This window comes from Macrosteles quadrilineatus, unplaced genomic scaffold, assembly GCF_028750875.1.
Source record: "Macrosteles quadrilineatus isolate MER2022 unplaced genomic scaffold, UCM_ALF_1.0 Scaffold_9__3_contigs__length_116548681, whole genome shotgun sequence".
Taxonomy (NCBI): Eukaryota; Metazoa; Arthropoda; class Insecta; order Hemiptera; family Cicadellidae; genus Macrosteles; species Macrosteles quadrilineatus.
In genome coordinates, this window is record NW_026542602.1 from 42,838,034 (window position 1) to 42,859,703 (window position 21,670).

The window sequence follows — 21,670 nt, forward strand, 5'->3', positions numbered from 1 at the left end:
AATACATGTGGTTGTACATTATTGTATAAGATTTATAGATGTATTAAATTTATTACCGTATATGATTGTATTTGACCGTCACATCAGTTACAAAAGTAGCGCCGGCAGGGCTGGCTAGAGGATTGGGGGGGGGGGGGGGGGCAGATCCCCGGGGCTCTGGGCTCTGAAAGGGGTCCGGCCCGAACAAATGTAAAATCTTTTCTAGGCATGTAATCTGCAAATAATCAAAAATTTTAGCACGGTTTTCCAGTTCACTTTGTAATTTTTGAATGGAATTAAGTTGCAACTGTGGGCATGAGAATTAATCAAACTACAATGCATTTTTTATATGTAATGTTATATGTGTAACAAAACCGCACGGAGGCTGCTGGACACTAAATCAGGAAAATAAGGGGCCCGGGATTGCTCAGCCCAGGGGCCTGTGACGGCTCTCACCGGCCATGAGCGCCGGTCACAATTGCAGTAGTGCCGATCACAATTACCAGTGCTGGTCAATTGTTTATTTGACTAGCGCTACACAAAGACAAAACATTTGTATTCACGAGATAACCTAAAATGCCAGGATCGCCATATTGGTGTCTAGCAAACCTGTCTACCAACATATTATTTTGAAACAATATCAACATTTGACCGTTAATCATTGCGGCTTTAATTTTCTTAACCGATGCTACAGTATAAAGAAATAAAACTCATGTTTATTTAAGTATTTTATAAATTATTCCTTACTGGTAAATGAGCACAGGCACAATTGACCTAACTAACATCCCAATCACAACTGACAAGGAACCGTCGCTCGACCAGCCATGTTACGGCTAGAATGCTAGAAACTTAAATTACCAACCTTGTGACATTGTTTTGAATCGATTTATATAAGTTTACAGATTAGCTATAGTGTGTGTGTATATATAGTCAATGGTAATTTCGATTGGTTTCACCTAGTTAATAATAAACATTCTAGAGGCTATTACAAAGTCACAAAAATTAGAATCTGGTGTACGGTAAACATTCACAATTATACAATTTAAATCACAAAGATTAACTGCAGAGGCCTCAAAGATACTATTACAGCATAAATCAGTGATATCGATAGACTTTAAATTTATGTTAATTTTAACAAACACTGCGGAGCCGCCGTGAGTCAGCGGAGGAAACCTGCAGTATTTGCCGCCAAGTACGCGAAGTTCTCGGGAGTGTAGAATGGGAGCTCTTCATCAAATAGCCAGTGTTCACAGATGCAGACAATGTCAGCAGGTTTATCAATAAGCATTGTTTCTATAAGTTCCAAGTTTATTCCGAATTGATTGAGCATTAATGGATACGATTGTCAACAAACTGTCTTTTTGCAATTCTGCTTGGATAACTGGAGTGTGATTATTTGATTTGAATTGAATAAAACATTTATGAGAATAGATTTTTAGAAATATCTAAATGTTGTTATATTTTACTTGCACAAAACAAAATTTGTTTTTAAAATTTTGGTAAAATCTTATTAGATTTTTTTTAACTTATTGAGAAACTTCATGCATCAAGAGCACCTCAAGTCATTAACCAAACTAGCTAAAACCATAGACAAATAGAATAAATATAGACCGTCAGCTGTGCTGCGGTTATCATAAGTTCTGGCGTCCTCACTATGTTTGCCATGTAGTTACGGCGCACAACGCTGCAGCGTCTGCTGGTCACATACGGCTCCTGCGCTCCTCCAAGGCCACACTAAAAAAACTTTTAGTGTGGCCTTGGCTCCTCGCCTGCAGCTGTGTGCGCCGTAACTACACGGCAAATATTTATTCTATTTATCTATGCTAAAACCCACGGGCTTCGCCCCTGTTTGACTTCATAAGTATTAATAAAACTATTGATTGGTTAAGTTAAGCTGAAATAAACAAAACAGAATTCAGTAATATAAACAAATAATCATACCTAATTTTGATAAAGTAATAAATTGAAAAATAACATATAAATAAGTACAGCTGAGGTATGTTTAACATTAGCTACATGGAAAGTTCCCTTTGGAAAGCAATTATGACCTTAAAGGGCAATTTATGAAATAATGGATAGTTTGCACAAGGTTTCTCGTCATGACGAACATTTTAAATATATGGTTTATAAGTATGTGACTTGTAGTTTTCTCAAAAGTTTATGGGTACTTTTGACTTTATATATAGATATTTAAGAATTTTTTTTTTTTTTTTTTTCATACCATGAGACCTAATGTATTTAATTGCTTATGCCCTATTTCGAGAATTCCCTAAAATTTACTTAACTCTTACAATTGAAGGATAAATTCTCCCGCTGCAGCAAACCTGCAGACTAAGCGAATTTCCATTTTACCTGATTGGATTAACACTAAAATGTATCCTTAAAAATATTACATTTATTCCATATCTACAGTCGGGACTATACGAGAGTCTGCAGTTGAGGGAGGATCCTATTTACCACGTGACTTCGAAAGAGCCAATGAGGACAGTGCGGTGTTGCCAAATTTAATAATAAGAGCTGATTTGAGAATATTGTTTAGTATTTTAATTAGTGTCGTAAACGGGCGATATGGCAACACACTAGCCTTGTCTTGTGATTGGCTGCCGCCAACTGCAGACTCTCGTGGTCCCGACTATAAATAGAGTTATTTTAAAGAGTACTTGAGTGAAAATTTAAAAACGTACGTTTTCAGGAAACACACTTTGCAAATTTTTGTCACCTTTTTTCAAAACTTTTATTATTATTTTTATTTCATTAACATTTGAAGTTTCATAAAATGTCCATGGTAACGCAATATCCTTGGTAGTTTCTTTTTAAAAGAGCATATTTAGTGGAAAAACACAAAATCCTGTCACGACCATAACGGACATTTAATTGAACTAGTGGTCGTCCTGTGGTCGAAACTCGACCAAAAATAATTAATGTACAGACTTCTCTATTTTCTCCCCACACTGTAAATAAAACATGTGATTGGGATTTCTTCCATTTGTTTTGATTTTCTGTTTACATTTTGTTGTTATTTCGTCACCAGCATGGCAACCCAGTTGGTCCATGTTAATGTTTTGAAGTTTTCAAATTCGTTTTTTGTGCTTATTTTGTAGCCTATTTTAATTTATAAAGGGATTCTGCCCATCTACAGGCAAATATCTTTCTAACAGTATGTGTAGATTTCCCCTACGATGCACACGAGCTGAGAAAAAAGGTTTTAAAGAAACATGCTTGCCTATTAATATATAGATAGATATTTAAAATAGTTAATATTATTTTTATAACTATGTTTTGCTATAAACTAATTTACTTTTATGACTATTATACAATAAAAAGGTCACTGAGCTTTTGGTATATTTGGTCTTTCTAGAAAAAAATAAAAAAACTCAAAAAATTGAAAAAAGCCAATAAAATCTTTTTAAGTTTGTATAACTCCGAAAAAACTTACCTGAGACCCGAAAAGTCGTTATGTTTGTATAGAGGTGTGCTTCTTTTGTGTATAAAACATTGAAATATGACGATATTTTAATTTTTGAAATTTTTATGATAGAAATCATAAACGTGATGGTCAGGGACAAGCGGTACGGTCGTGAATTGTCTGGAATAATGTAAATCTTTCTAAACAATCCTTCAATTATCCTGTTAGTTATAATAAAAATGTGTGTTTCAATTGAACTAAACCGTTCAATTTACAATTATATTAAAGTTATTGTCACGACCAAACACACTATAATCCATAAGGCTGGATTGGTCGTGAAAAAACCCGCAATGGTCGTGAAACTTTGGTCGTGAAATTACGTGTTATTTGGCTCTGTTCTGGCGGTAGCCCTGCACCTCATGTTTGAGGATACAAAGTGGACTTCTAGGTTAATCTAGCAATTGAAATATCTTATAAACAAAAATTAACACCATGTCTACTTCATTGAATGACTACGTACAGTCATGGACACACCAAAATTACAAAAAACACAATCTTTCCTTTATTAATCTTGTAATTCCTCCTTTCAACTCGAAACGACCGGCACTACAATCCTGACGTACACCCCGAACTAGTCTCTAAAACCAACTGACTCCATCGACGCCAGGCTTGCCACTGTCGTGCTCCAAAGTTGACAAATTTTCCCAAATGGTCGTGACGCCAAATCGAGGGACAGACTTATTATGTCATTGTAGTCAGTTTGTAATGACAATAAAATTATAATATGCTCCTTTTTTGTCAGTTTAATAACCATTGATGACATAAAAATATGGCTTTATATATTTCAGCATGAATAATTAGTCTAAAAACAGCGTGAAAGTTGGAAAATGTACCCTAGGGACACGTCATGGTCGTGAATTTCGAGACTTTAAAAATACGAAAAAAATACCTAGACCGTATTTAAAACCGAATAAATGTGTGTAACATGTTGCCCCCATCCCAAAAAATATTATAACACATAATAATAAACTACAAATCCAGTATCTACGAAGTAAAAGGCCAGGGACATGAAAACGTACGTTTTTAAATTTTCACTCACTTATAAATGCTGCAACAGGGAGGGTAAGAAAGTGTTTTTTTTATGTTAATAGTTAAGTAAGAAATAAATGCATTTTCCCAATTTGATCAAAATATGTTCATAAACAAGCAAACTACAACACTTTCCATAAGAATAACATGGGAATTTAAATTTACAATATTTTTTTAATATTCTCCGTAACCATTAGGCGCATAATATAATAAATTATTTGTTTTTTTAAGCTCTACAAATAGTAAGTAAATTTAATATTTTTTGGTCAAAAATGGGAAAAACCAATTTTTATCCCATAAAACCCCCCCCTAAATCCCCTTTCCCATAGTCCGATCATGGTGGTTCACGAACTCGTTTGAATCAATGTGGGTTTACCCGTTTATACCGAATTTAATCAAAATCATATCATTTTTGCCTAAGTTATCGTCCTAACGGACATATATATATATGAATTTGAACGGATGGTGATTTTGGCCTCTAGGGACCTCAAAACAAAAAAGTAAATCAGTCCCAGGTCCAGGTCTTACGATGAGTACTACGGTAATAGCTTATTCCCTATATGGGAAATTGCTAAAATAAAGGAAGTATGTGAGACAGCGAGTAATAAAAGTAACCTTAGCACTTAATATTTTAATTAAAAATAGGTCTATTTACAAATTACAGATATACATTTTATTTACAATTTCAATACACATTTTCATCTGTTATTTTCTGTTATCACTGGAGCTTAGAACAGCTGATTACATTGTTAGTCTATTAACAAGTAGTTCCTGAAGATAAGGCTCTATCTCTTCTATCATGGAATCAATCGACTCACAATTCACCAAAGGAATGCACTTAGGATCAGCCCAGTTGTCGAAAATATGAAGGTATCTGAAAGCAAACCAAAACCATTAACTTGATGAATCAACAATATTAATGAGAATAGGATTTTAAGAATATTCAAATATTTATGTTATTTACTAGCATTGCACTTGATTTCTAGAAACTTTGGTGTCAGAAGTAATAAGCACATGTGTATTATGGAGGTTGTATTAGTTTATTAAGGCATTTCCTAATTATCTTTCCAGTAATTTTATTGAGCATTGTACGTAACGATTAAAGCCTCTTGAAATAGTCAACAAAATACAAAAAAAAAAAAACTGTCACAGTTTTTAAAACATATAAAACTAAACTGTTGCACATGTTTAGCAGGTAGGCTAGCAAATTAAATTGTTATTGCTAATGTATTTGAACTATCATTTAATAAACATTTACTATGAGGACTAATTAAGATCTTCTGTAAAACAAAGGCTAAAATTTGGCAGTTGATTAACTAAAAGAACTTAAAATTAGATTAACATGAGAACCTAACAATGAGTCAACTCATAGCTTCAAATCCCAAATATTACACTTTTCACATGTGTTTGGGGGGGAAGGTGAATACTCAACCATTCACTTGACCGTATGGTCTACTGTGTCTTATACTGCTCAACCATTGACTAGACCGCATGGTCTACTGTGTCTTAGACTACTCAACCATTGACTAGACCGCATGGTCTACTGTGTCTTAGACTACTCAACCATTGACTAGACCGCATGGTCTACTACGTCTTAGACTACTCAACCATTCACTTGACCGTATGGTCTACTGTGTCTTAGACTACTCAACCATTGACTAGACCGCATGGTCTACTACGTCTTGGACTACTCAACCAGCATTGACTAGACCGCATGGTCTACTAGTCTTAGACTACTCAACCAGCATTGACTAGACCGCATGGTCTACTAGTCTTAGACTACTCAACCAGCATTGACTAGACCGCATGGTCTACTACGTCTTAGACTACTCAACCATTGACTAGACTGTATGGTCTACTACGTCTTAGACTACTCAACCATTGACTAGACCGCATGGTCTACTGTGTCTTAGACTACTCAACCATTGACTAGACTGTATGGTCTACTACGTCTTAGACTACTCAACCATTGACTAGACTGTATGGTCTACTACGTCTTAGACTACTCAACCATTGACTAGACTGTATGGTCTACTGTGTCTTAGACTACTCAACCATTGACTAGACCGCATGGTCTACTACGTCTTAGACTACTCAACCATTGACTAGACTGTATGGTCTACTACGTCTTAGACTACTCAACCATTGACTAGACTGTATGGTCTACTGTGTCTTAGACTACTCAACCATTGACTAGACCGCATGGTCTACTACGTCTTAGACTACTCAACCATTGACTAGACTGTATGGTCTACTACGTCTTAGACTACTCAACCATTGACTAGACTGTATGGTCTACTGTGTCTTAGACTACTCAACCATTGACTAGACTGTATGGTCTACTACGTCTTAGACTACTCAACCATTGACTAGACCGCATGGTCTACTAGTCTTAGACTACTCAACCATTGACTAGACTGTATGGTCTACTACGTCTTAGACTACTCAACCATTGACTAGACTGTATGGTCTACTACGTCTTAGACTACTCAACCATTGACTAGACCATATTATGGTCTACTGTGTCTTAGACTACTTTAGCCATTTACACCGCATGGTCTACTGTGTCTTATACTACTCTACCATTGACTAATTAAAAAACTCTTAATTTTATCTGTGGCCAAAACAGCTTACTTCGCACTGATAGAGTCGCATCTTAGATATGGCTTGATAGTGTGGGGAGGAACTTCATAAAAAAATATGAATTGAATCCTTGTTCTTCAAAAGAAAGCCATAAGAGCCCTTGCCAACCTTGTCCCACCACAGACTTGCAGACTAGCATTCGCAAACCTAGGAATCCTCACAGTGGTGTCTCTCTAAATACTTGAAACCATAAAGTATGTGAATGAAATAAACCCCCCAAGAAACCAAGACCTGCACCACTACAACACCCGTCATGGGTCCAAATTTGCCCTACCAGTTCACTGAGCAACTCTTTGGGAGAAAAAAACCTTCCCTCAATAAAGGAATTTTATTAAAATTACGTAAATTAACACGTACAATTCACTATTGTATTGACACTAATGTAATTCTTGACGAATGAACAGTAAAGAATATTGTATTGTACTAGAATGTATGGTCTACTCCTACTGAGTCTTATACTACTCTACCATTGGCTAGACTGTATGGTCTACTGTGTCTTATACTACTCTACCATTGACTAGACTGTATGGTCTACTGTGTCTTATACCATTGACTAGACTGTATGCTTCAGTACCTTTATCTTAAGAAAATATTGATAACACGTTGCACACTAACCTTCGCACCAGCTTTCTATCTTCATACTGCTTCATGAACTGCCGATCTGTTATATAGAAAATGACATCTGGCTTCACGAGGTCTCTTGGCCATTCCCAGAACTTGGATTTGAATGGGGGAGGTTTGTCAACAAAATGTGTAGCTACTGTTAAGGCAGACCTTCCCAACCAATAGCTACAACAATATTCATAGTTAATTTAATATAATTTATTGTATTACATTATCTTCTAAAACTACAGGATGTTCATAAAGGGGGTCACAAACTTCAGGGGCTGATAGTACTAATTGATCTAAACATAAATCTTAGTACAAACAAAGGTCGAAAAAATTTGTTTAGCTGCTAGCTGCCATTTTGTATTTTTTACAAAACAATCTCAAGAATTATTCAAGCTACGGAAACCAAACGTACATACATTTATTGTGTCAATGGGCAATTAGAAAAAAAAGTTATTATGTAATTTTCATTTAATTTAATAAAATGGCAACAATTTAAATTTTAAAACTTAAACCGGCAGGTTTTTACGGCCCTATGGCCGAAAATCTCCTGTTCGCTTATTTACTTTAAAAACACTTTAAATGTCTCTTGCTTACTATTTAGTACTCATTTTCTTGAAGCAGGTTTTGAGAATTATATAAATGTGTTATTTTTCTTCTGGTGATGATTTTCTCTAGATTGTTTGCTTTATGGAAACTAATTGATCGCAAAATGCTGCAAGCATTGAAATAAGTTTGTTCTCCTTTACAAAACGCGTTGGCTACAAGGAGTTGTAGTAAATGTATGATAACCCATAGTTATAACAATATTCTGTTCATCCCCCAATTATCCATCCATAACAGTTCTAAGAATGTCCGAGGTTCTTAATCACCAAAGGATTAGCAATACTTACCCGTAGAATTATATTTACCGGTACTGCTTCTTCAGTGTGGGGCTCAAAAATACCGCGTAACTAGGTTATGGACTTTACATGCATTATGCCAATTTATAACAAAATATTTTTTATGGATTTCAAAAGCAGCATTTTATTCAGTTTCAGCTATCTACTACACATACCCAGGTATTACAGCAGGGGCAGTCTGTATGGCATATCTGGCGTGTAGGGCGGCAATATAAGTATTCAGGACGTAATAGCCGTTGATCAAAGTGGTCGAGTTGTCCGGTAGATGTTTCAGGACAACCTCAAAGGTATCAGGAGGATTAGGGACAACATGGCCATTGATATGTTGCGCTAGTCGACCTGCTAGCATGTTTCTTTCTGAAAGAAATATTTTCTGATATGGAATATTATTACATTTAGGAATAACTGATATTATATAATCAGTTATATACACCTTTAAAATTTATTGATGAAGAATTTTTTTTATAGTTTTCGTACATTCCATATTAATTTGAATATTTTTTTCTTACCTAAAATTACATACTTCATTTGAATGCCATTTTGATGTTAAATAAACATTTGTTATTATAAAACTTATATTCTAATGTCAGCAATTTATTATTCAACAAATATTTGTTACTTTTTGGGAGTTAACATTGATAATTGGAAATGGTTTTCCTAACGAAACAGCTGACTTTAGTTAGTAACAATACTACAAAAGACATCTCGCTTATCTTCCATACTTAAGTCCTGTTTTTTGTAACAATCTCATGATATTGATAAAGTGATGTGCTTATGAAGTGATATCATAAAGCATGTATGCTAATACCTACTATCAACATCCATCCCCTCAATCGTTATAAAAGGTTTCTTGAGGTAGGCTGGTGGGTTCTTTAGTTTCTTCTGCTGCTTGAGAGTGTAGCGGAAAGCTGCAGTCAACGCTTGAACAGCGGACGAGTTGTCATACTGTGACACACGACGGCATATTAGTTAACCTACACTGAAACCAAAATATGCCAATTTTGTATTTACTAATTAATTAACAAAACAATGTTGATTTTGAAAATTCTACTGATTGATTTTTGTTGTTCTATACAAATTGTGATAGGTCCTTGTTATCTCGTATTCAAAGTGAGAATGAAAAAATGTTGAAAAACAAGACCAGCTTTGGAAACCCTCCCACCAATCGGTTCATTCCCCTCATTAGTTAACTCCCCTGCACTCAGTTAACTTCTGTACAATCTGTCTGCTCCCCCAACAGTCTGTACATTCCCCTCAATAGTTATCCCCCTACACTCAGTTAACCCCTCGACAATGTGTCAACTCCCCAACATTCAGTTAACTCCTCAACAATCTGTAAACTCCGCCAACATTCAATTACTCCCTTACAATGTGACAATGTGTCAACTTCCCCAACATTCAGTTAACTCCTCAACAATCTGTCAACTCCCTCAACATTCAGTTACTCTCTTACAATGTACCAAGTCCCCCAACATTCAGTTAACTCCCCAACAATCTGTCAACTGCCCCAACCTCACAATGTATCAAGTCCCCCAACATTCAGTTAACTCCTCAACAATCTGTCAACTGCCCCAACATTTAGATAACTCCTCAACAATCTTTCAACTCCCCCAAAATTCAGTTACTCTCTTACAATATATTAACTCCCACAACATTCAGTTACATTCTTACAATGTGTCAACATTCAGTTAACTCCTCAACAATCTGTCAACTCCCTCAACCTTACAATGTATCAAGTCCCCCAACATTCAGTTAACTCCTCAACAATCTGTCAACTGCCCCAACATTTAGATAACTCCTCAACAATCTTTCAACTCCCCCAAAATTCAGTTACTCTCTTACAATATTAACTCCCACAACATTCAGTTAACTCCTCAACAATCTGTCAACTACCCCAACATTTAGTTAACTCCTCAACAATCTGTCAACTTCCCCAACATTCAGTTAGCTCCTCAACAATCTGTCAACTACCCCAACATTTAGTTAACTCCTCAACAATCTGTCAACTGCCCCAACATTCAGTTAACACTCCTCAACAATCTGTCAACTTCCCCAACATCCAGTTAACTCCTCAACAATCTGTCAACTGCCCCAACATTTAGATAACTCCTCAACAATCTTTCAACTCCCCCAACATTCAGTTACTCTCTTACAATATATTAACTCCCACAACATTCAGTTACATTCTTACAATGTGTCAACATTCAGTTAACTCCTCAACAATCTGTCAACTTCCCCAACATTCAGTTAGCTCCTCAACAATCTGTCAAATCCCCGTTGATCTATTGACTACCCTCTCCACATAGAGTTCTGTGCACAGCATACCTCTCTTTGAGTGAAGAGATCCATTACACTAGCTAGGTTGAGCCATGTTTCATTCAGCAAGCTGTTGTAATATGTAAAGTTTGCCTCTAATGATGAATCGTCTATAGAACATTTTTAACACAATTAGTATCGGCAAATTAGTACTAGCTGTGGTAATATGATTTGTAAACAAGTTGATTCAGCCTCAATCTAAAATATTTAAACTAATAAGTAAGGACACTTTCTTATTGTTATATTGAAAAATTAAACTACTACCGGTACCAGTGTTACTAAAATAAAAAGTAACGACACTTTCTCATTATTTTAGTTAAAAATAAACATAAATTAATATTTAATTGAAAAATTACACTAACTTACCAATAATTCCCTCATCTGTTTCATTAAAGTTTGGATCTAATCCTAAAACATGATCATTTGTATAGTCTGGAACCATTTCATCATCATGAATGATTTGTTGGCTCATTTTTGCACAAAGCGTTAAGCAAACATAAACGATACAAAAAGTTTTCTCCATTGTACAATCAGGTGTGAAACAAACAATTAAAACCTACACTGTGGTATTTGTCATGTAACTTGTAGTACTGCAATTGTTTTTAGTTAGCTTCAACAATTATTCATTCTTTGATTATAATGTTGTGCTTTGATTTTGATCAAATATATCATGGAGTAAATGTCTAAGCAATCAATTTAAAAGACATTGTTTAAAACAATATATCAGATAAGATGGAAATAGAAATATTTTCTGTTCCTTATCAGATCAATCTAAATTTCACATTAATATACTTGTGAATACAACAATAATTTTAAATACATCTAATGACATCGTGTATTTGAGGAGTGCTTTTTTTAGAATAAAAAAGACATCTTTTGGGTACGGTCGCTATTGAAATGATTACATATTTTTTCACAACAAATAAATTCATTTCTATTACAAATTTGTATCTAATGCTATTGCCTTAGGGGGCCAACTCCCAGTGAATGTTGATGGGGGAATTTGAAAAATTCAGCTAAATACTTTTCTTTTTTGACAAGAGGATGGCTACTGTATCTGAAGTGGATGGTGGTCAATAAAGTCAAGAGTTAGTGTTGATACATTGGAAAATTATAGTTGTGCATTGTGGTGGCCAATCGCTTTTAGAGCAATATGGAAACAGTGTTTGTTAATCACTAGCTGTTAATATTCATTCTCCTGTAGTGTGGTAATAATAGTTGCAAAATAAGATTCTTACGGACAACTTTTTGACTGAGTTAGAAAATAAAACTAGGAACCATGCAAAGCCTATATCTATTACCTTACAAGAGCTGTCAGCGAAACAATGGGAACAAATAATAATTTATATACATGGTCCCCACAAAATTTTAAATAAGTAATTATTTGTCAACAGTTTTTATAAATCTAAGCATTGTTGGATAGCTTATACCTCAACCTCAACCTCAGGAACAAACACATAAAATCCTCCCACAGAGTATGAACACCCTCTGTAGGACTAGAAATTCAGCCGTCTTCATTGAAAAATATCACCGATTTTCAGACACTACATTATTACCAACATTCAAATTAGGTATATGTGCTGTACCAAGTTAATAAATAAATACTAAAAGCTTTAAAAACAACTAAGGTTAACAAATCCGCTATTTTTGTAAAAAAATTGTATAATTATTTTTGTATAAACAAAGTACAGCAAGCATTGCAATTATTATTGTAGATTGTGTCTATTTACATTCAAATACTTCTTATATTTAGATTGTTTTAAAAAATTGACATGTCTAAATATTTCAGTAAACATTTCACTGTAGGAGAAAAGTCTTTCATTTAGTTCCACAACTCTGGGATAGGTCCATCTTCTGTACACTTCAACAAGCCTGAAAAAAATATTGGTCTCATGTAAATCAGCCTTGAGATTTTTCTTAAAATTTGAAATACAATCAATATCAGTTGGCATAGCTTTGACTATTGATACAATATACTAAAGGGTGTCCCAAAAGAACAGGGACAATTTTAAAATGTTATTAATCAGCTGTTATAAAGGCTGGAGAGTTCATTGATGCGTTAAATGAATCTTTATTTGATGCCATTTAGTGTATAATTACTATGGATCATCAACGGTTACCGCAACATCGTGCCTTTGTCCTAGATACTTTTTTGAAGAATAATTTGTCTATCACTTCTACTCAACGTCAATTTCGTGTTCATTTCAACTTTGGCTGTAATGGTGCAACCCCACACTGAAAAACTACTCAAAGATGCATTCAAAATCAAACCTAGTGGGAACTTCGAACTGATCGAACGCCGGAAAACATTGGAAATAGTTCGCGCGAGTGTGCTGCGTGTCCTAAATTGCATCGAGCGTCCTAAGTCATCCGTTTGCAGAACATTGCTTTTAAATTTAAATTTGTTTAGGTTTAATTTTGAGTACAGAAGCCGTGCTCAGGAAAGTGCTTACCCATCTTTGAGTCGTATTTTTTTTTGTTTGGAGTGTCACCATTACGCCCAACATTGAAGTGAACACAAAACTGAGTAGAAATGAAGGACACATTACTCTTGAAAAAATTCTCTATGGCAAAAGGAAGATGTTGAGGTAACCATTGATGATCCATGGTAACTATACACCAAATGACATCAAATAAAAATTCATTTGCCACATCAACGAACTCTCCATCTGTTATAACAGCTGAGTAATAACATTTTAAAATTGTCCCTGTTTTTTTGGGGCACCCCATACAATAAATGAGACGCTTTATTTCCATGTTAAAGAAGTCACGTGTTCTAGAATTAAAAATAATTTAATTGAGACACAATGCTAAGTGTACTAGGCCTACTGCATAGGTACTCTAGGTGTTTTACAATTTTAGAAATGTTTATTCCTGGTGAGTTATTTCCTTGACAAAACTCAATTCAGTTGAGATAAATACTCCACTAAAAATCTTAAATTTGATCTATATAAATGAATTACGACATTGATGACATGAAAAACTTACTTTTCTCTTATCGGATTCGGAGCTTTGGTTGTTTGCCCTTCTACAGCTATTGGAGGAGGTGAATTTATATAAAATATAACATCAGGAGCAAGGAGATCTTTGGGCCAGGTAAACTCAGAAGAATTCTCTGGAAATCCGTCTGGATACTTCTTCGATAAAGAGAAAGCAGCTATGTCTAACCAGTACCTTCAACAAAAAAGACATTTAGCTGAATAATTAACTGTTTTCGCTCAGTAAAATTGCAAATCGTATTTCATCCCTTTTTTAAAACGTACCACTTTGCTTACAACTTCCACAGATTAATGACTAGGCCTACTCATATTATTTTCATTTTTGTCTGTGCTTAATCTCATTTTCTGATGAAAAATGTACAACTCGTTTAATCTTTTGCTTTTCTTGCAATGTTGTTTAAAATGTTCTTGCAATTCTTTCTATTTGTAAAAAAAATCTATTGGAATATAACAAACATTTGCCATTTATTTTCAGTGTTTTACATTATCTCCTTCTTCCCTAAAGAATAGATATGGATAGCCGAGTGTTTACAGAATTCGCCTTTGTTTCTGAAGGCTGCTGGTTAGATCACAAGCGGAGACAATTCTGACCCAAATGCTATTTGCCATCGAGATATCAATTTATGATTTTATCTAACAAAAGATCGTTGATCTCTACTGAGCCTAGTAGAATAAAACTGTTCTCTAACAAAAATTAGAAAAAAAAAACTTCTTCGACACACAAAAACACATAAAAAATATTGCATTAACACCAATAAAAGTATATTTCATCACTAGGGCGTAAAGAGAATATTTTTTACCCGTGCTCAAGTTTCACTTAGGAAAATTAGTGAGGGATCTACAAAAGAATTATTAAAAAAAATTGTGTAGTTGTACTAGAAGAACTACACAATGTTATATACTGTCTAAATCTATTTTAAAATACTATACTTTTGATAAACATAACAAACAGTTGTTGAAGTTAATAAACTTTTGGCGATCGTTCATTCTGAATCTCTCAGTGGTTTTTCTGAAACCATATACTTTCAATCATGGCGTTGACTTTTCTGTCGTAGTGGAGGGTATATAAGCTTTGCAGGAGTTCTCTGTAAAACTCTGGCTGTTGCATTAAGATTTGAAGTTCTTACCCTTTTGGTGAACCCTCGCCAAACTGTGTGTAACTGTAACTGTAACTGTGTGTGTAAACTGTGTGTATGTAACTGTGTGTATGTAGTTGACTAACCCTAGTCAACTTACCCTGCAGTGACAACTGGGCGCTCGGGTAGTATTCTGCGAGCCTCGAGAGCGCTTGCGTAGAGTCCGAGGGAGTAGAATGCGCGACGCGGCTCCACCTCGTGCAGATGGAACTTAAGGAAGTTCATGAACTCTGGTGGGTTGCGCATGTTGGTGGCGCGCAACGCTCGAGCCAGCTGACGCGCAACAATGAATCTTCCTGTCAGACAGGTGTTGGTTAACAATTCATCATTCATTAATGAGGTATGGTTTTAGTAACTGAAAATATTTGATAACTGAATTATTTCAGTTTAGGTTAATTTATATTTTATATCTTATGGACTACTCATAGACTAATTTAGAAGTTTTCAATTTGCATATACCTTTGGTTAAGTTTATAAAGGACAACAAATATTGTAGATAATTAAACAGTACCGGTACACATGTCTTTTTAGAACAAAATTTAGCTTTATTCTAATTCAAAAGAAGTTTTGTCTGAGTTATGAAGTAAAGCTATTTTCCTGATAATTGCAATCACTCAGAAATGTATTTGATTTTTATTTGATTGTATTTGAGTTTCAGTCCCAATCTATAGATTTCATGAAATGTCCCATATTGTCACTCCCAGTGGTATTCCTTTTCTTTAAGTTGAAAATGTATGTAACAAAATTAGGTAACCAAGAACTTTTTGGAAGAAAGAAAAAATGATGAAGTAACAGATCCCATCAAGTCAACAGTTGTACAGTAATTAAAAATTGAACCAGATTAACAAAACTATCTTAAGCTAGGTTTACACGGGCAAGAAAACCCACCACAGAACTGTGTAAATTTTAGTCCCAGAATAAAAAATAATATATCACAAAATATTACTACCTATTAAAAAAAAAATTGACTGTTTTACTGTTGGAATCTCAAAATCACTTACTAGATCGGTGGTTTCCCTCAATCGCAATGAAGGGATTATTGTAATCATACTGTGCAAAATTTCCAACATCTTCCTCTAAAGCGTGGAACATCCTTAGGGCCTTGATCACCGTGGGATCATACTTATACTGTAACAACACAAGAATTTCATCATTAGATAATGAGGATCTAATCCAACAAAAAGTCAGTAGCTTTTGGATGATTCAAAACTGGGATCCAGTTGTCCTTGATAATCAGAATTTTAATCAATGATCCTGACTTAAGAACCAACAGATCCTGGTCAGTATAACTCTGCCCATGATGTATGAATTTATTATACATTCAACTAACGAAACTAAAAAATTTATAATCTTCTATGTTGTACTCATTATCAAACTGGGTGGGGGCAAAATGAGGACCCCAGAATTGTTAAGACTATTAGAAGACTTATCTTCTTACATAGAAGAAATTATCTTTATCTTTAAATAATAAAAATAAATTTTACTAAAGAAACTAGTCACAAACTAGCCATTTTGTTCAGGGGTGGCTCCAGAGGATAGAACAGGTAGGCCCAAGCCTACCCAAAATTTTGGTAGATATTTTAAAATAAAAAATGAAGAAATTTAATTATATATAAATAAAGGGAAAGCATTCAAACTCATTATTTTGCATTTAAATTTTAACATTCCCCACTTTTTGCCCCTCCTTCTTGATTCTTGTCAGGCCTACCCAAAAGATTATTCCTGGACCAATACCTGATTATGTTAAATACATACACTTTGATGGTTAAGGTGTAAACCTATACTGTACCACAGAGAAGTTAGGTACAGAGAAAATACTCAATGGTACACTTAAGTGGTGACTAGCACTAGTCGCTGGTGTCTATGGCAAAGACCAACACCACCCCTTGCTCTCATGTCACATGTGTACTACAATGCTCACGATAGAGGAAGACCCTCTGCGTGCCCTGTGACTGTGTGATAGAAATTTCCTCACAGTGCCTGCCACAAGGCTCTTCCTCGCTCGTAACAAGTATATTTCCAGCACAACATACTAGAGCTGAAAGCTCAGAGTCATCCCATAAGCTTTCCTCTGTACCTTACTTCTCTGTGACTGTACGAGGTATCATTATATAATTTGCATTGTTGATATATAATTTGCTCAAGGCACCATCCTTTCCAAACTGTATTTGGCTGGTTGAACTTTACTGAAATTTAAATTATTAATTGATATCTTGCCTATCTAATTTTATGCACATACCGTCGAATATGTACATTTTTATTTTATCCTAGTTAGTATACCATAGTAATCACAACTGACAGGGTCACTTACCTGTTCTTTGTGGAAAACTTTTAGAACATCTTGCAGAGAGTAAAACGCTCCGATAAAGTCTGTGTTTTCTTCTAAACAGGAATATGAAAAAATATGATGCGTTATTGCAATGGTTAATCATTGAAGATCTAAAGAGTTTTATATTATAAGCAATTTAAACACTCACAATAATGTGAGTTAACAATAAAACAGTTTGGTTTTGGTTGGAATCTGGACCTTTGTAGGTAAATCTAATCTATTGTTAAGTTTGTTAATGTTTTCTTTCTTATTTTAGAATTAACATTACAGTGTGCATTGATATTTAGTCAAGATATGAAAAAACACCCCTTAACCTTAAAAAAATTGCTCTAAAAGGTTTTTTGATGGTTTTCATTTCCAAAAAGTATGTTAAATTACATACTAAAAGTCTAATAAAATCGGAGTCTCAGAAATTGGATTTTTCCAATATGGCGTCCAAAAATTTGAAAAAATAATAAACCTTACTATTTTCCCTGTAAATTTTCTTCTGAACCTCCAATTTAGACCGAATTTGGTACAAACCTTTGAAACTGTATTATCTATAAACTATTCATGATTTAAGATAAATAATATACAGTAAACGTATGTTGTATGAGGTTGAAAATAGGTAAAAATCTGTCTCAAGTTGTTAGTAGTAAATAACTTATTTCAATATTGGTCACTATAGGGAACAAAACTTTTTATCTCTAGTCTGTGCTATACCCATGTTGTAAATCCTAAAAAATATATGCAATTTAGCATTTTTAATCATTAAATTATTTTACGTGGTGGTGGGATAGTTATAAAAAAACTATGTAATTCTTATGGAAATTCTGAAAATTACCATATCTTGATTGTTAATTGGTACGCTTGGATAACAATTCATCGTGGCCTGTATCGTCTCCAGAGATACAAACACACACATATTTGTCATAAGCGAATTCTGTGTTGGGTCAAGTAATAGAATTTGTTTCAGTACTTATTTTTACGCTCATTCAATTCTTTTATTTTGTAATAGTTCACAAGTAGTTTATAAAAAAAATTATATGTATCATGTGTACAGGTTTATTTTGGCAATCCTGCTGTTATTCAGATGTTTTTTTGACTTCATATGATTCCAATCGTATTGTTGTTCATGTTTACAGTTATTTAGATCAAATTTAGTCTAGTCAAGATATGAAATAAAACCCCTTAACCTTAAAAAAATTGATTTAAAAGATTTTTTGATGGTTTACATTTCCAATAAGTATGTGAAACAATATACTAAAAGTCTAATAAAATCGGAGTATCGGAAATCGGGTTTTTCAATATGGCCAAAATTTCCAAATTTCACTAAAATATTTCCATAGACAAGCAAGTTTTAACACTTTATTTATTCTCCATAAGAATAACATGGTCATTTTAAATGTACACTTTTTTATTTTCTCCGTGACCGTTAGGCATACAACAACGCTTCTGAATACGAAATTATTTGTTTTTATGATCTCTTCAAAATGGTTTGGAAATGAATTGCAACTTTTTACAGTGAAAAATGGGAAAATCCCATTTTTACCCCGTAAAAATAGATCTTAAGCATACTCAATTTTTGGGCTTAACCTAGACACAAATCTTAAATATACACAAATCATAATACAACAACTTTCTTCAGGGTTATATGTTATTAGGCCAGTGTCACTAATGTAACCTGGATATTCTAAAATAAAAATATTTTGTCTTATGTTCTGGCAATCTATGGAGGAACGCCCAAAAAATTTAGATTCAGTTCTGAAACTCTAAAAATGCTATAAGAATCATGCTATACTTACTTAGACAAACGATAACTGTAAAAAATAAATTTTCAAAACTACACATTTTGACTGTCTTATCAATATGTACTATAACTAGTGGCCTGTAGGGGCCATAGTCCCTAATTTAGACTACAATAAAAAACCATATATAAAAAGACAAATATTCAAAATATGTTTTTAAAATTATCAATTTTATGTTACTTAAAATTAACAGTGTTTCTTTTTTATATCTTGGTTTTCCTTCCGTTGGAGTCGTATATTAGTTGCTCCTGATGTGTCAATGAAATACAATTGTAAAATAAAGATTTAATCAATAACACAACATAACAAATGGAAACGTGCACACGGTTTGTCCATTCATATGAAATTAGAAATAAAATTTATATAAATTTATCAATCTCAGCTTCTATGAAAAACTAAAAAAAGGAAACCTTCATGAGATCAAAATTTTTGAATCATTTTCCTACCAAATTAAAAAGTAAAATAAACCAAAATTATTTCATAAATCTAGTGAATCAACTGCTAAAAAAAGAAAAGAACTATTATTCATTTGAAGAGTTTTTTCAATTAATGTAAAAAAATCACGTTGAGATGCTCTGCTGGAAAAAATAAACAATAAAAACGATTCGATGACCCAAAGTGCCGCACCAGAGATTCTTTTAAGATTTGTTCACTGCAACTACTCTACTAGCTGCAAGAATTTGCAATGCTCCTGCAACAAAGTATGGGTTACCTTGTACTACAGCTTGTGGACTTTACCAGCTTGGAGAACAATGTGACAGTTCGTAAAGTGATCAAAACATTGAGTGTATAACATGATGAAAATTATGAATTATTATTTGTATGATGCTCTACTACTAACCACAAGAAAGTGTTACTATATTATACTCTTACTAATATTATAAATGTGACAGTTTGTTTGTTTGAAGTTCAATCACGCATTAACTACTGGTCCGATTGGGCTGAAATGTGGCTTTATGATAGCTCAGATTCCCTATTAATACAAGCCTATTCTTATCTCAAAAAATCCTTTCGGGCTAAAAATTTATAGATATTTATTTAAGTAAATAAAATATGTATGTTGAATTTTAGCAAGCTTGTGATCTTTATTTTAAGACCTATTATTGCATTTTTCAAGCAAAAAATAGTCATAAATTAAAATACCCCCGCCGCAGCAAACCTGCACCCTAAGCGAATTTCAATTTGCCTGATTGAATTTACACTAAAATATCACATTAAAAATATCACATTTATTCCCTATTTAAATATCACTACTTTAACTAGTACTTCGGTTTGCTGTGACAGGGAAGGGTAAAAAAGAGTTTTTAGTAAAATGTTAAATAGTTTAGTATAAAACAAATGCATTTTCCAAAGTTGATAAAAATATATTCATATGCAGGCTAACTACAACAACTTTTCTTATTCTCCGTAAAAATAACATACGCATATAACCATCAACAAACATAGAGGTGGTGCTCGAGGCTACCAAACTACTTATTGATTAGAACATCAACAACAATCTAGGAATTTTAAATTTAAATTTTTTTTGAATTTTCTCCGTAACTAGGTATTAGGCCCATGACAACGCTTCATTGTATTAAATTGTTTTTTTTTTCTTAGCCCTAAAATGGTTTCAAAATAAATTGCTAAATTTTACGATTTTAGGGTCAAAAATGGGGAAAACCAATTTTTACCCCATAAAACCCCCCATAAACCCCTGTTCCCATGGTCCGATCATGCTGGTTCGCGAACTCGTTCAAATAAATGTATGTTTACATGTTTGTACCAAATTTCATCGAATTCGGATCATTTTTGCTTGAGTTATTGTGCTAACGGACACATTTGACCAAAATATTGGACGCCATCTTGAATTTTGGACTTCCGAGACTCCGATTTCATTAGACTTTTTTTCCTGGAAAATACACATAATTCTAAGTCAAAATAACCAATAAAACAATTTAAAGCAATTTTTTTTAGGGTTCTCGTACGGATTGACTCGACTAATTTTAGTTTTCACTACCAGAGAATAGCAACAGTTGGTTTATAAATGCATTATTTTTGTTAGGACGGTTTTAAAGATAGTCTAAAGTGGACAAAAATAGGTATTGTGTACAAAAACAAACCATAGCTTTGTCATCAGCTGATTTATAAGAATAATAATCTCTATTAAACGAAGCTTACCTGACGATGAATATGAGTAGTTTACAAAATAAATAATTGAAACCACAAAACTTTTAAGAAACAATTCGACACTTATCATTCTGTTATCAACACCTACATGGTGTGAATTTCATGAAGCCGTAATGTCCCTACTAAACATTTTAATTTTATTGGGAAAACGAATAAATAATTCAAGTACTCCACTCAGAAACAACAACACCACACTAATCTTATCAAGTATCTTTACATTGTAGTAAATGCTTTCTTTTATGAAAATAAATAACCATTTGCTATTTATAAGTAGCAAGTATTAAAATCATCAATTGAAAATCTCCG

General features: G+C 33.8%; 3 protein-coding genes across 3 annotated transcripts in view; 1 reads left to right on the forward strand and 2 right to left on the reverse strand.

Moving 5' to 3' along the window:
- Positions 1-21,670, forward strand: part of LOC129002690 (UMP-CMP kinase 2, mitochondrial-like) — a 127,228-nt gene that overhangs the window by 89,853 nt on the left and 15,705 nt on the right. The window lies entirely within an intron of this gene.
- On the reverse strand, positions 5,100-11,576 carry LOC129002686 (uncharacterized). Its single transcript, XM_054430676.1, has 6 exons — positions 11,311-11,576; positions 10,954-11,054; positions 9,441-9,573; positions 8,784-8,985; positions 7,733-7,906; positions 5,100-5,348 (listed from the first exon to the last, which is right to left on the reverse strand). The coding sequence occupies exons 1-6, from the start codon at positions 11,465-11,467 to the stop codon at positions 5,216-5,218; spliced, it is 900 nt and encodes a 299-aa protein (XP_054286651.1). The 5' UTR covers positions 11,468-11,576; the 3' UTR covers positions 5,100-5,215.
- On the reverse strand, positions 12,608-21,554 carry LOC129002689 (UMP-CMP kinase 2, mitochondrial-like). Its single transcript, XM_054430679.1, has 6 exons — positions 21,356-21,554; positions 17,391-17,461; positions 16,081-16,207; positions 15,180-15,375; positions 13,933-14,118; positions 12,608-12,816 (listed from the first exon to the last, which is right to left on the reverse strand). Exons 1-6 carry the CDS (start codon positions 21,432-21,434, stop codon positions 12,651-12,653), a joined length of 825 nt encoding a protein of 274 aa, XP_054286654.1. The 5' UTR covers positions 21,435-21,554; the 3' UTR covers positions 12,608-12,650.